We start from the raw sequence: 13,191 nt of genomic DNA, 5'->3' as shown, positions 1-13,191 counted from the left end.
ACGGAAACCTACCAGTGCCAGAGCAGATTTGGATCTCACTGGGAATTAATTGCGGGCTGGGGGAAGGCAGGCAGGGAGATAGGTGGCAGTCGTAAATACCCTTACGTTCCAAGATCTGGGGTATGAAGGATGTTGGTAAGATGCATGACGAAATGTGTTGGGTCAAGGAGTCAACAGTCCAGGGCTTCGTTAAAAGAACTAGAAGTTAGCCTTCTCATCCTTGTTTCCTTCACCACCTGAGTCAAGTCAGTTCAGGGCCACTCAGCAGGGAAGAGAGCAAATAACTCAGGAAGGCTTTTTAAAGCTCTTCCCCCACCCCACAACTAATTGTCACTCCTTCCTTTGAGCTACCTTCCGTTGCCTCTGTTTTTATGCATCACACTGTATTATGGTTTCCCCAGCCCCTAGCACAGTGCTTGGAATAGAGAAGGCCCTCAGTGATTGAAGGAAGCCAAAAGAAAACAAAAAATCAGCAGTGTAGTCAAACGTTGACAAAATAAAAACTTCTAATTCCTTTAACTCGTTGGGCCAGTTATTCTTACAGGTGAGGGAGATAGTTTAGCTCTGGCTCTCTTAAGTCAAATCAGACTTTAGCTTTGCCATGTTACCAGCTCTGGACAATTTATTTAACTTCTGTATGCCTCTGTTTCCTCTAAAATGGGAGTTAGAATAGTACCTACTCCATGGCTTCTGAAGGTTAAATAAAATACTGACATAAAGTGCTTAGCATAGTTGCTGGCACAAAGAAAATGTTCAGGAGCTGGTGGCAGTTGTTAGGATAAAAATAAACAGATACTTGAACAGATTCACTAATACTAAATGTCTGTATAGTATTTGACCCTTTGGAGTCTGCCTGCCTTTTAGTCCTTATAAGTTCCTTGATTTTAAAAAAAAAATCCCTTATTCCAGATTTCCCCACCCCCGAGTAAAAGTATTCTGTGGAAGTTTACTTGTTTATGCATTTAGAGTATCACCTCCCACTGGAGATTGATGGAGTGGCCAAGTGTTACAGTAGTATTGGATAAAGTCTTCATGTGGTCTGTTAATCAAAATGGTCGTGTAAAAGCAGGGGAGTGAAACAGATGGGGCCTGATGAAAAGTCTTTAGGATGGTAGGTTCCAGTGGAGGTGGACTTGTGGTAGCTTCTCTCCTTTTAACTTAAATCTGTTCTCTTGAAGAAACTCTCCTGTCTTTAAAGTTGTTCACAAACATTGTGAACAGTGGAAGAAGTTTTCCTGTTAGCTCTAAACCTATTTGCCAAACCTTGAGGTGGCAGATACACCCCCTGTGGGGATATTGCCTCACTTCCAGGTTTTCCTGTACCACATTTTGGTAGCAGGAAACAGGCTAAGTTGTACATTTCCTTCCAGCTGTAGGTCCCCTTGGCATGTCAGTTTCCCTTAAATTATTTGGAGTCTCCAAAACAAAGACCGTACTACTTCTCATTTGTAACTGTCACAGGAGAATTCTGGTCCCTGATTCTGCTTTTAGTGTAGCCACATGAATCTTGAATCCTTTCTAGGGAATACTATTCTTTCTGAAGGTACCCTTCCAGTTGTGACAGTCCATAATTAGCCATTAAAAACCTGCCACAAGGTGTTGAGCTTTTTCTCATGTCCTGTTGGAAGCACGTTAAGGACAAGGACCATAAATTTCCTTCTCTTGTGTGCTTTGCATAAAGTAGGCACTCAGTGAGTGGTTATAAAGCCATTGTAGTTCCTTTCCCGGGTGCTACAGCAGGCTTACTAACCTGGTGGTTCTGAAACATTGTTGTGCTTACCAACCACCTGGAGCTCTTGCTAAAATGCAGATTCTGATTCCAAAGCTCTGGGGTGGGTGGTGCTTGAGAACCTACATTCCCAACAAGCTGTGAGGTGATGCGAATGCTGCTTTTCCGAGGACAGCACTTTGAGTAGAAAGGTACTAACTTTATCTACATTTGCTTTTTAGATGTACTGGTAAATAGGCTTGGTTTTCTTCTGGTATTGGGATGAAGTCTTGGATTTAGGAGCCTTTTTTTTTCTATTATTTTATTCTGTTTTTTAATAGTTCCTCTGTTTTGTTCCAAAAAATGATTTGAGGAATTTTTCCAAAATGCTTTCAGTGTAACAAGATTTTTAATAAAAGTAATTAAAGAAGATAGGGTAAAAGAAAATTAAGAGAAGTCAAGGGTAAGAGTAGAACAAAAGGGGAGGGCCTCTCTGTGCTATACATTTTACTTGGATGGGACTACAGATGAGCTTCCTAGCAGCCAAAGCAAAGAAGAAAAAAAATTTATTAGTTTTGGCAATATCTCCATTACCTCTAAAGTAAAAACAGGCTGACTACTCAGTGAAACAGCCATTTCTGTTACTGAGCTCAGAGAATTCTTCTCCCATAGATTCTCCAAAGAGGACACTTTCATATAGTGAGTGATGGTCTTAATAGCACCTCCAGAAAATCAGTAAGATTCTTATCAGTCTTCATACACGTAGCCTGATGGACACAGAGAACTGTCAGTACAGTAAAAGCAATGGCCTGTGGAACTGCAACCATGTGGTCCAGGGCCGGCCTCTGCAGACAGTTGGAACGATTTTTGTTACAGGGGAACTGTGTTTCTTCCTTGTTCTTTGATGGGAACAAGAGGGGCTGGCTGATTGACATGTTCAGTCCCCGTCACCCTCATACTTTGAGCTTTGTTGGACGGCAATAATCTCCTGACTGTTGAGGAGGCCAGAGAGTTTGGGATTGAGGGAAGGGGTGGCTGGAAACTCGGTTAAGCGCCTTGTAGATGTGGCAGCTGCATCTCCTTAGAGGCTGTGTAAAGATCTCTCATTGACAAGTTAGAAGATCGGCCTTGATGTGAGGTTCCCGGTGGTCCCAGTCAGCCAGCTGGTGAGTGAGCGAGAGAAAGTGAGGGGAGAGCAGCCTGTGACAGCCTTCCCACCACTCTGATTAGAGGGTCTCACTGGCTCCTGCTAGGGCCCTGGAGGACTCTGACTGTAAGCAGGAGGTAGGGAAGCAGCCCTGCGGAAGGAAAGGGAGTGCTGGGGCCAAGGTTCCTGAAGATGTCATCAGCCTATTGCCAAGCCGTGGGACACACCTCTGCCCCTTCATAGCTCTGAACCTCTTCCTTTTTGTTTTGCTTTGCTTCACCTGCAAAGGAGGAGGGCAGAGCACTCAGGGTGACCTGCCCCACAGGGAGAGATGGCCTGTGTAGAGGACTGAGGGGCATCAGGTCTGTGCAGCCAGGGAAGGAGCAATTGGAATGGCAGGCGCCCTTAGCCAGTGGCCTCCCAGTCTCAAACCTCCAGCCACAGCGTTCCTGGCACCCGCCCCACCCCGAGGCCGGCCTGGGCCTCTTGTGACTGCCCCTTTTGTTGGCCTCCCTCACATATGTCTTTACCCACTTTCATGCTGCCTCCCACCCCTGGACTGGCTTCTGCCTTTAAACTCATTTCTCACACCAGTCTAGTTCCCCCAGAAGCCTTCCAGCAACCTGACGATGCTGGGTCCTACCCCACAGCCCTGCTTCCCTTGTGGGCAGCTTCATGTCCTTCAAGAAAAAGCAGCACTGAGAACCTCTTTGTCCAGTTCTCTGGCCAGGTTCTGCCTCTGTGTGTGCGTGGTATTTGCCACTTAAACCTGTGGCCTCCTGCGAAAACAGCAAGGAGTGTCAAGGCTTGGGCCTCTGAACTGGTAGGGCTGGCTCTGTCGAGCAGCACCTGGCCTCCGTGGCTGGTACAGCTGCTGTCTGTGCACTCAGGTTCAGAGACGGGCCGTGCCCAGAACCCAGCTTCCCGGGCAAGGTTGATATAAATCAGATTGTTTGAAAGGGAGCTTGATTTAGAGAATCCTGGGGAAAGTCCTTTTTTGATCAAAAGAGGGTTGCCCCCTAAGTTGATCATTTATATTTTTGAATGGTTTAGTTAAGAGGAACATTACCTCCCCCACTCGCTACTCCAAACCCCAGTCCTCTGTTCTCCATCCTGGACTGGTGTGATAGGAGGAAGCCCTGGCAGCTGTGACCAGACTGCACGAGGGTGGTGCAGCAGATACCAGGAAGGGTCAGATGGCCAGGCTTCCGAGTTAGTGTTATCCCGTGCGTGATATGTGAGCATATTTTTACTGTAGAGCAAGAGTAAGCCAAGTCTGCATCACTCCTAATTATATCTGGTAGGTCATACACCTCTGCAGGCCCTGGAAACTAATGGAGAATTTTAATACTAAAGTTCAGGTGGTCCCTGGCATATCCTGAATCTTCTGTGGCTTGTCTCTTGGTTTGGCCAAGCACAGGGCGGAGCTGGTGTGTGCAGACCTTTCTCAGGTGGGAGGGTTGAATTCATTGTCTGTACTCTGAGCCCTCCAGTCACTCAGTCCAACCTCCTGTTGCTTCCCTGTTAGGAAGGAGACTGACTGAGGCCTCTGTCCCCCACAGAGCTGCCAGCCTCCAGGCACACTGTACACGTGTGATTGGAGAGCAGGAGGGACCCATGTAGATTAGTAGGTTTTTTAAAGCTACTGACAGCAGAGCAAGTCATTTTCATCTGAGCAGCCCATTGGGCACTTTGAAAAGGAGTAAGCAGTCTCTCATTGGAAGGGCCCAAGCAGATCCCCACCTCTTTCCTCACCCTCAGAGGATTACAAGGAATGATGATGTGTAAAGTCTAGACTCTGGAAATGAGGGCTGGACTTTCATGCATCGTTACGGATGCCCACCTGGCAAGTGCAGAGAGTCAAGCCCTAGAAATCCAAAGCTTGTGCACTGGCTGGGCTGACGTTTTCTTCCACATTATTGATGTTTTAAAAATGGTTTGTTTTCAGCAGTCATTACTTCAAGGAATTTTTCCTGATTATCTCTATCCCGGTTGATTTCTCCCTTTGTGTTCTGTAGTACTTTACATAGAATTTGGAATGAACACTCACAGACTTTTTCTTTCACGTACGTCTTAGTTCTCATCAAAAATTTATGTGGCACAGGGAAAATACAGCATGATTTCTTAGGCAGATTAATAAGTAAGATTATGAAAGGACTGTGTATCCAGACTGAGAAAATAACCACCCATAATTTGTCTTTTCAGAAGTACCATTTCTTTGAAAACATTGAATTTCAGACCTTTCCTGGTTGCTGAAGGGCCTCTGGCAACAGGGTTAACCTAGTTCAGTTTTGTATGTGTACTTAAGAGTCACCTAGAGGTATCTCCTAAATAGTTTATAATTCTAGCTCACTGCCCCCTTCCTGCCCCCCCCAACCCCGGGATGAATGGATACCTTCTTTTTTGAATAATAAGATCCAGGCAAGACAGATCATTTGTTTGTACCCCTCTGTTGCCCCAGCATGGTCTTATTCCAGTGCCCTGTCTCCAGACCACACTCTTTAGTTAGCCACCCATCACGGCCTGACTCTGGCCATTGAGAGTTTCTAGGAATGCAGCAAGCGGCAGAAATTGGGGGTCATAGGCTAGGTTCAGCCTTCACTCTAATTTTTCCAGCTCAAGGACTCAGCTTATTCCCATAATTGTGAAAACACAGTTTGCCTGTGTCTTCATGTGCAGTTTCTTAAAGAGCCACCAGGTGAGGATGTGGCTCCATGAGACTCTTTATCAGCAGAATTTGGTCACCATCTTCCTGTCCCCCTGCCAGTCTCCCCACCTTCTACCCTGGGTGCCTGTCTAGTAACTTGTTCCCCAGTTGGTTCATAAGGAACTTGGGTTCTGAGTCACACAGACGTGGATTTGACTCTGAGTGGCTTCTGTGAAGTGAGGATAGGAGAACCTGGCTCCCCTGGGAAACAGGCACTCTCTCAGGCTGCCGGTGGGGATGGAAATCTATGCCACCTGTAGAGGTGGAACGTAAGCCAGAAGTACACTTTTGGGTCCCCTTCACCCCAGCGGTTGTCTTTCTGACTCTGTTGTGAGTGTGCTGGCACATGTGCAGTGGGGCGTGCACGTGGTTCTTCACACAGCCTTGTTTGCAGTAGCAAAAGATTGAAAGTGATGTAAATATCCACTAGGAGTGGACCAGGGAAGTAAACTAAGGTGCATCCTTACAGCGGAGTACAGTGCTGGGCAGTGGTGAAAAAAGAGAGGATGCTGTCTGTGTATTGCTAAAGAGAGATCTCCAAAGTATTTCATTAAAAAAAAAAAAGAAAAGTTCTAAACAGTGTGTTCTGTCCAGTTTGCTACTTTGTTGTAAAAATAGAGGGAAGGATGGAGTAGATTTTTGTGTTTGCATTACACATCAAGAGATGAGATGCACACAAAATTAGATTATTTAACTGTTTTTGTGGGAGTATCTAGTAGGAAATATTTTAATTGATTTATATGAAAATCTGGCTGCTTTTTCTTCCTCTGTTGGACTCCTTTGTTCCTTGCAAGTGACTTGTTAACCTGATTCTTTCCCTCCCCTCCGCCCTGTGACACTAGAGCACTAGTGGAGACTGGCACTGTGCACCGGGCACTGTCATCACGCCCTGTGAGCACTAGCTTGTGTGGGTGAGGAACGGGGTCGGGAGTGGAGGGAGACTCACACTTGAGGGTAGTTTATATTTGAAACACAGACGACCTGTCCAACAGCTATTCTGATTAGTCCCTGTGCACGTGGTGGCCGTGGGGTGATGAGAGAACCATGTGATGTGTGTGCTCTCCTCTCAGCTCACCTCTGACTGTCTGGAGCCTGGCCGGGCGGCTGGGAGGGCAGGCCGCTCTGGTTTCCGTGGCTTGCTGCCTGTGGTAGTGCCCCCGGTGGTGTCTGTGGTGGTGGTCCGGGTGTGCGGTGGGGCATGAGGGAGGAGCCCACACCCACTCCACTGCCTCCTCCACCTTCTCAGGTTTCCCTGGTGCCCCCAGCACCTCCTCTTGCCATCACCCCGCCCTCTTATCTCTGAGGAAGCAAGGCTATTTCTGGCCAGGTTTGGATTTTGAGCTTGGCCCAGTGCACTGCAGGGCCTCTGAAATCCTGGGCGCTTGCTCTTCCCTTGCTTCCCACTCTAAATCCTCCTGGATATGTTCTGCTGCCATTCAGCCCATCCCCATTGCTCCCGTCAGAGCCCTTGCCTGCACACTCAGGCCAAGGGGGCTCCCTTTGTGTCCCTGAAGCTCTTATTGGAACAGTTCTGTTTTCAGAGCCAGCTCCGAGACTCTTCCCTCTTTCCACCCTGAGAGCTCACCCCGATTCTCTCCCACCTGCCTGCCGCCTGCCTGGTGTAATTCTCTCTCTCACTGTCTGTGTGCGGGTGCTCATGCCATTACCACTGTCTCCCACCTGGATTTCCACTGTTTCTCTCAGGTACAGATTAATCGTAACCCAAGCCAGCAGTTGCTGCTCTGTCTTTGGTTGCCGGCCCTCATTGGCGTGAGAAGGGTCTGTCGGCTTCACAGCCCGGTTTCTGTGCTTTGAGAGGGTCCTGCCTCCTCTGCCGGCAGAGCAGGCTCTGGACTCAGCCTCAGCCTGGGCGTGCTGGGACCTGTTGTTCTCTGGACTCGAGCCGCCAGGGCCAGGCTGGAACCGCCTGCTGTTGGGGGTGTTGTGACAACAGCTGCTGTGGGGCTGGCACAAGGAGGGTCCCAGGCCAGGTCCCTTCCCCAGTGGGGCTGGGCAGAAGAGACAGGGACAGAACAGTGACCTTAGGCAGGACCAAGCCTTGACTCTGGTTTGGGTCTGCATTGACCCTCTTGGGCACCTGCTGCCAGGGCCACTCCAGCCACATAAAAGCAGAGGACAAAATGATGTGCTCCTGTGTGCCCTTTGGAAGGGTCTGGGGCTGAGGAAAAGCCAGACCTCTCTTTTTCTCTGAGGAAGTGGCCATCATTTGTTCTTTTTTTTTTTATTTGGCCAAAAAATGTTTGTCTAAGTCATTAAAAAGTGAAAAGCAAGGTTTCCTGGATATAGACACAAAATTTATTTTTTTCTCTTCCTTTCCCATTTTGTAGGGAGCCAGCACTTCAGCGGAACCCTGGCCTAGGGACATCCCAATGGCTCTGGGAGAAGAAAAGGTAGAGGTGGCGGCATCTGCAGACACAAAGGCCCCGTCCTGTGGGAGGTGGAGCTGCAGGGAGCAGGAAGCGGACAGTCCGGGGCCGATGCACAGGGAGCAGCTGCCACGCCTGGAAGCTGAGGGAGGGCTTGCCTCCCCTGTCGCAGGCACCGAGGGGCTCCCTGCCCTTGCCTGCTGTGGAGGGACTGACCCTGGCCCCTCTGGAGCCTCCCAGCCACAGGCCAGCAGGGCCAGCCAGGAGCCGGTAGCGGGTGGGTCTCAGCCTGCTTTTGGTTGCCTGCTTCCTCCTGCTGGCCTGGGGACCGGAGACCTGCACTCCGTGGGGAGCCAGGTGAGTACGACGGCAGATGGGACTGTAGGTGTACCTGATGCCATCCGCTGAGTGCCCCAGCACTGTCTCACTGTCTAACGTGCCTTCCCCGCCCCCTGTCCACGGTGGGGTAGTTGGGGAGCCTGGGTGATGACTTCTGTTTTATAGGTTCAGGTGGAGAGTTGGGCCTTGTTGCCAGCAGGGGGCTCTGTCCACAGCATCTGCTGTTCCTCAAGAGTGTGACTGGTGATCTTTTGAGGACCCAGCATGCTATGGGCAAGACTTCTGCCCAGAGGGCTAGGCCAGGGAGCTGTGATGGAGGAGCCATGTCCTGTTGTTGACTTGGTGCTGTGGAGGCTCTAGGGGTCCCCTGAGGAGACTTGGGGAAGGAGGGTCCAGGAAATGGCCCTGTCACCACCCCTACTTTGCAGGTGAGGGAAGTGAGGCTCACAGTGGTACATCTGGAAGCTGGCGGTTAGGGGTTGGCATCAGATCTGTCTGCTTCTAAAGCGCACGCCCTGAACCACTTAGGGGCTGGTTCGTCATCGAGCAGATTAACAATCTGAAGTGAAGAGGCTGAAGAGGAGGACTCATTTGTCACTGTTCAGTCACCACTGGGTGTGAGCTGAGCAGCGTGGGGCCTGGTGGATTGCCTGACTGCCGGGTTTGGGTGTGCCTCCTGTCAGTGACAGAATGATTGAGGCTCCGTCTGCTTCTCAGAGGTTAGGCGGTATGTTTCAGCTTCAGCACAACAGAGTGGCTTGAGTTCTACTCACCCACAAACTGGGCATCTTTGGAGGAAGAACTTTTGAAAGGACTGAGGGTGGGATCGGTTTGGGGAAGACAGGCTGCTCCCCGGAGCTGGCCACCAGCAGCACACACTCTCCATCTGATCCTTGTCGCCTCTTCCTTTCCTCAGTATCATCTGGGCCCCCAAAGAGAACTCCCGAGTTGTCACCGAGGACAGAAGTTTGGCTGGCTTATTCTCACCGTTTCCTTCCCTCCTGTCGTTACAGATGGAGGAGACCAGGCTTCCTGCCTCTAAGGAGCTACCTCAGACTCGCCCTGTCCCTAGAGTCTCCACTTTTAGCTCAGGACACGATGCTGATATGGAAGATGACCCGTCCCCAGTTGAGTTGCCGCAGGTGCTGGACCTCAGTCCACAGTCTCGCATCTCAGGCCTGCCGTTCCGGTCAAGGGGAAGGTCCGCCGTGAACCCGGGGGCCCTTGCTCCTCGGTCCTCCAGCTGCAGCGGCTCTGCTGCGTCCCTCGGCAGCAGCCTTCAGGGTCACCAGGAAAAGGTGGCATCTCAGGGTTGCTCCCTTGCCCAGGTCTCCTCCTCCCTGGAGCTGGTTGTCCCGCCCTCAGCCCCCTCGGGGGTGGGGCCAGGGCCTCGGCTCCAGTGGTTGCCCCAGCCTGTGTCCTCAGGGGGCGATGCTTCCGGGCTGGGCGGGAGGCGTCTATCCTTCCAGGCTGAGTACTGGGCCTGTGTGCTGCCAGATTCCCTGCCTCCCTCCCCCGACCGCCGCTCCCCGCTCTGGAACCCGAATAAAGAGTACGAAGACCTACTGGACTATACTTACCCACTCAGGCCCGGTCCTCGGCTCCCAAAGCACCTTGACAGCCACGTGCTGGGTGACCCTGTTTTGCAAGACTCAGGCATAGACCTGGATAGCTTCTCCATCTCCCCAGCAAGCACCCTAAAGTCACCTACTAATGTCTCCCACAGTTGTCCACCAGAGGAGGTGACTGCCTTGCCCTTCTCTGGGCCCAGAGAGCCAGGCCTTAAGCAGCGGCCCTCTGGAATACCCCAGAAGCAGGGCAGTGTGGGGTTGGCATCTTGTAGCCATCTCACATCTACGCCCAGAGCCCCAGGCAGCAGGGACACTCCTTGGGAGAGGAGAGAGCCTACCTTGAATGGTGTGAAGGACTGGCCACCCGTGGACAAGCACCTTGAGCTGGGCTCTCCCCACCTAAGGACAAGGGGCAGAGAGTGGCCTTCACCCAGGCTGGAAGGAGAGAAAGGGGCCAGCCAGGGCTTCCGGCGCCTGGCCTGCACGGAGTCCAGATGGAGGTCAGAAGAGGAGGTGGAAAGTGACGACGAGTACCTGGCCCTGCCCCCTCGGCTGACACAAGTTTCTAGCTTGTTTTCGTATCTGACTTCCATTCCCACCTTGGTGCCCCTGCTCACTGGCACTGCTGAAGGACAGAGCTCTCTGGATGTGTCAGACAGTGATGGGCCAGCTTCCCTCCCATCGGACTCCAGCCAAAGCCAGCTTCCCTCTGGGGCTGCTCTCAGAGGGTCCGGGAGCCCTGGGGGCCAGAACCACAGTTTGCTGCGCTCCTTCCTCCGTGCGAGGGGCTCTGCAGGGGAGGGCAGTCTGGTGAGCAACCAGGCCCCGGGGGTCTCCTCTGGACCACTGAGAACACGCGCCTCCTTGCCGTCTGTGTGGGACCGGCGGGCATTCTTGGATCCAGATGCTGAAGGGCAGCCTCCCAGGACAGGAGGAGAGCAAGGGAAAGAGTCACTCGTGCAGTGTGTGAAGGTAAAGTCAGCATTCAGAGGCTTTACGTCCAGTTGTCTGGTCTCTTCTTCCCGCAGGCCACTCACCTCTGGGGAACCTGTTAACAGTGAGCACGTGTGCACCAGGCATCATGCTGCACCTCATCTTATTTAATCCTCACAGCTCTACTGCTGTTCTCATTTCACAGTTGGGGGAAAAGGCAGCAAGAGGTTAGGTATAACCTGCCCCTTCACGGTTAGCAAGGCCCAGACCCTGAGCTGCCAGCCACTACCCCAGGCTGCTCCCCACGGCCCTTGACCTTGGGGATTAAGAGGTATAAGAAGGACCTGTGCTCAGATGCCTCTGGGGAATAAGGGCTCTACACAAGTGTTTTCTTGGCTGCAGGACTTCTCAGAGTTCCAGTTTGAGGAAGTGGTATAATTGCAGAGTTACGGCCACTGAACCTTGTGGACCATCGAAGACTGGAGATACAGCTAGTACTCCCTGGAAGAGAATTTGGGTTCAGTCTCTCTTTTTTTTTTTTTTCCTTAAATTGAAGTATAGTTGATTTACAGTGTTGTTTAGTTTCAGGTGTACAGCAAAGTGATTTAGTTACACACACATAGATATACAAACATTTTTTTTCAGATTCTCTTCCATTTTAGGTTATTACAAGATACTGAATATAGTTCTCTGTGCTATACAGTGGATCCTTGTTTATCTATTTTATATATAGTGGTGTGAGTCTTAATCCCAAACTCCTGAGTTCTCCCTTCCCCTCTTTTCCTGTTTGGTAACCACAGTTTGTTTTCTGTTTCTACGAGTCTATTTCTGTTTTGTAAATAAGTTCATTTATTGTTCAGATTCCACATATAAGTGATATCTTAAGATGTTTGTCTTTCTCTGTCTGACTTACTTTACTTAGTATGATAATTTTGAGGTCCATCCATGTTGCTGCAAATGGTGTTTCCTTTTTATGGCTGAGTAATATTCCATTGTATGCCTATACCACAATCTTTTTTATCCAGTCATCTGTTAATGGGCATTTAGGCTGCTTCCATGTCTTCGCTATTGTAAATAGTGCTGCTGTGAACACCGGGGTGCATTTCCAATTAGAGGTTTCATCTTTTTCCAGATGTATTCGGCTCTGTCTCTTGAGTCTGCTTGTTTGTAGAATGTGGAGCTTTGTCTCTTTGGAATGTTGTGTGGATTAATTGAATAATTCATGTCGAGGGCCTCGCGCAGTCCCTGACACAAGGATCTTCAGGAAGGTGGCTGTCCACACACTTGGAGAGCCCACAGTCTGCTTCCCGGGCGAGCACCCAGACACCATGTCCACACGGATGCAGGGCAGCCAGCCTGAGGGGTGGTTTAACTTGCCCTGTGATATCCCATGAGTGACTCTCTGTCCTGTGATGTAGGTAGGACCAGTGTTAGCATGTGCTCTGCTTTGGGATGAAAGATGGCTAGACCGTGAGGTAAAGTGCTTGGCTCACAGCTGCCCCCAAGTGAGGGGCTGGAGGGAGGCTAGGGGCCTGGCTTCCTGGGCAGGATGGGGGCAGAACAGGGATAAGCAGTTTTAATTCAGTCGTTTCTAGGCATAGAATCACATCTGTCATGATTTGTGGTCATGTATTGTGTGTTCATGTTTTCCCCAGGAGTGTTTCGAGAGTTGGCAGTAGTGCTGACCCAAGAACTGGTTTCTGTCAAGCAGGCCTCTTCTGGGCTGTCCCTGTCCCTGCCCTCTCCTGAGCTCCTCCATCCTCACCCACAGGGCTGGCCTTTCCCAGCCTGAGTAGGGGACAGAAGCAAGGTGGGGTTCTTTATATGTCCTGGCGGAGGTCTGGAGTCATGGCAGTGGGGCAGAGAGGAGACCAGCACCTCAATGAGGGGAGGCTCTGGAAAGGCGATGAGACTGTATCCTGGGATCCCCAGGTATTTTTAGCCTCTGAAAATGTGAACAGCGGTTCCATGGATAACACCACGTGTTCTGTTTGTCTACACAGACGTTTTGCTGTCAGCTGGAAGAGCTGATCCGCTGGCTGTACAACGTAGCAGACGTTACCGACCACCTGACTCCACCCAAGTCCAGTCTCATAAGCCTCAAGTCTTCTCTGCAGCTTTACCGGGTAATACGTGGTCCTGGCCTCTGGCCATTCACTCATGAGAGCAGTGGCTAAATTACTTGATTAGAAAGTAAAAGTTCAAATAACTGATGCTCGGTATGTTGTGGCTCAGTTGACTTTTACCTGAAATCGAATTCGAGGTTCTTTTCAAATTCTTCATGCTGAAAAACTAAAATGTATGAGTTATTTCCCAGGCCAAGTAGAGTTTGAAGAAAGTACATTTTATTTATCCTCAATCAAAACTGCTTAAGGGTGACTCACAGTGAAATTTTTCAA

At 50.4% G+C, this 13,191-nt stretch overlaps 1 protein-coding gene across 7 annotated transcripts in view; it reads left to right on the top strand.

Moving 5' to 3' along the window:
* Positions 1-13,191, top strand: part of CEP68 (centrosomal protein 68) — a 38,417-nt gene that overhangs the window by 14,762 nt on the left and 10,464 nt on the right. For 4 of the 7 annotated variants that reach the window (XM_072937629.1, XM_072937630.1, XM_072937632.1 and 1 more), the window contains 3 exons: positions 7,911-8,306; positions 9,302-10,831; positions 12,796-12,918. In XM_072937629.1, coding sequence (XP_072793730.1) covers positions 7,911-8,306; positions 9,302-10,831; positions 12,796-12,918 — 2,049 coding nt within the window. The remainder of the gene's footprint in view (positions 1-7,910; positions 8,307-9,301; positions 10,832-12,795; positions 12,919-13,191) is intronic. The other 3 variants (XM_072937634.1, XM_072937636.1, XM_072937635.1) reach the window with 1 other exon arrangement.

The sequence above is a fragment of the Vicugna pacos genome, chromosome 15 (genome assembly GCF_048564905.1).
Source record: "Vicugna pacos chromosome 15, VicPac4, whole genome shotgun sequence".
In the NCBI taxonomy this organism is placed as follows: domain Eukaryota; kingdom Metazoa; phylum Chordata; class Mammalia; order Artiodactyla; family Camelidae; genus Vicugna; species Vicugna pacos.
Note: the sequence above shows the minus strand (reverse complement) of the source record. Positions and strands in the feature narration are given on the sequence as shown.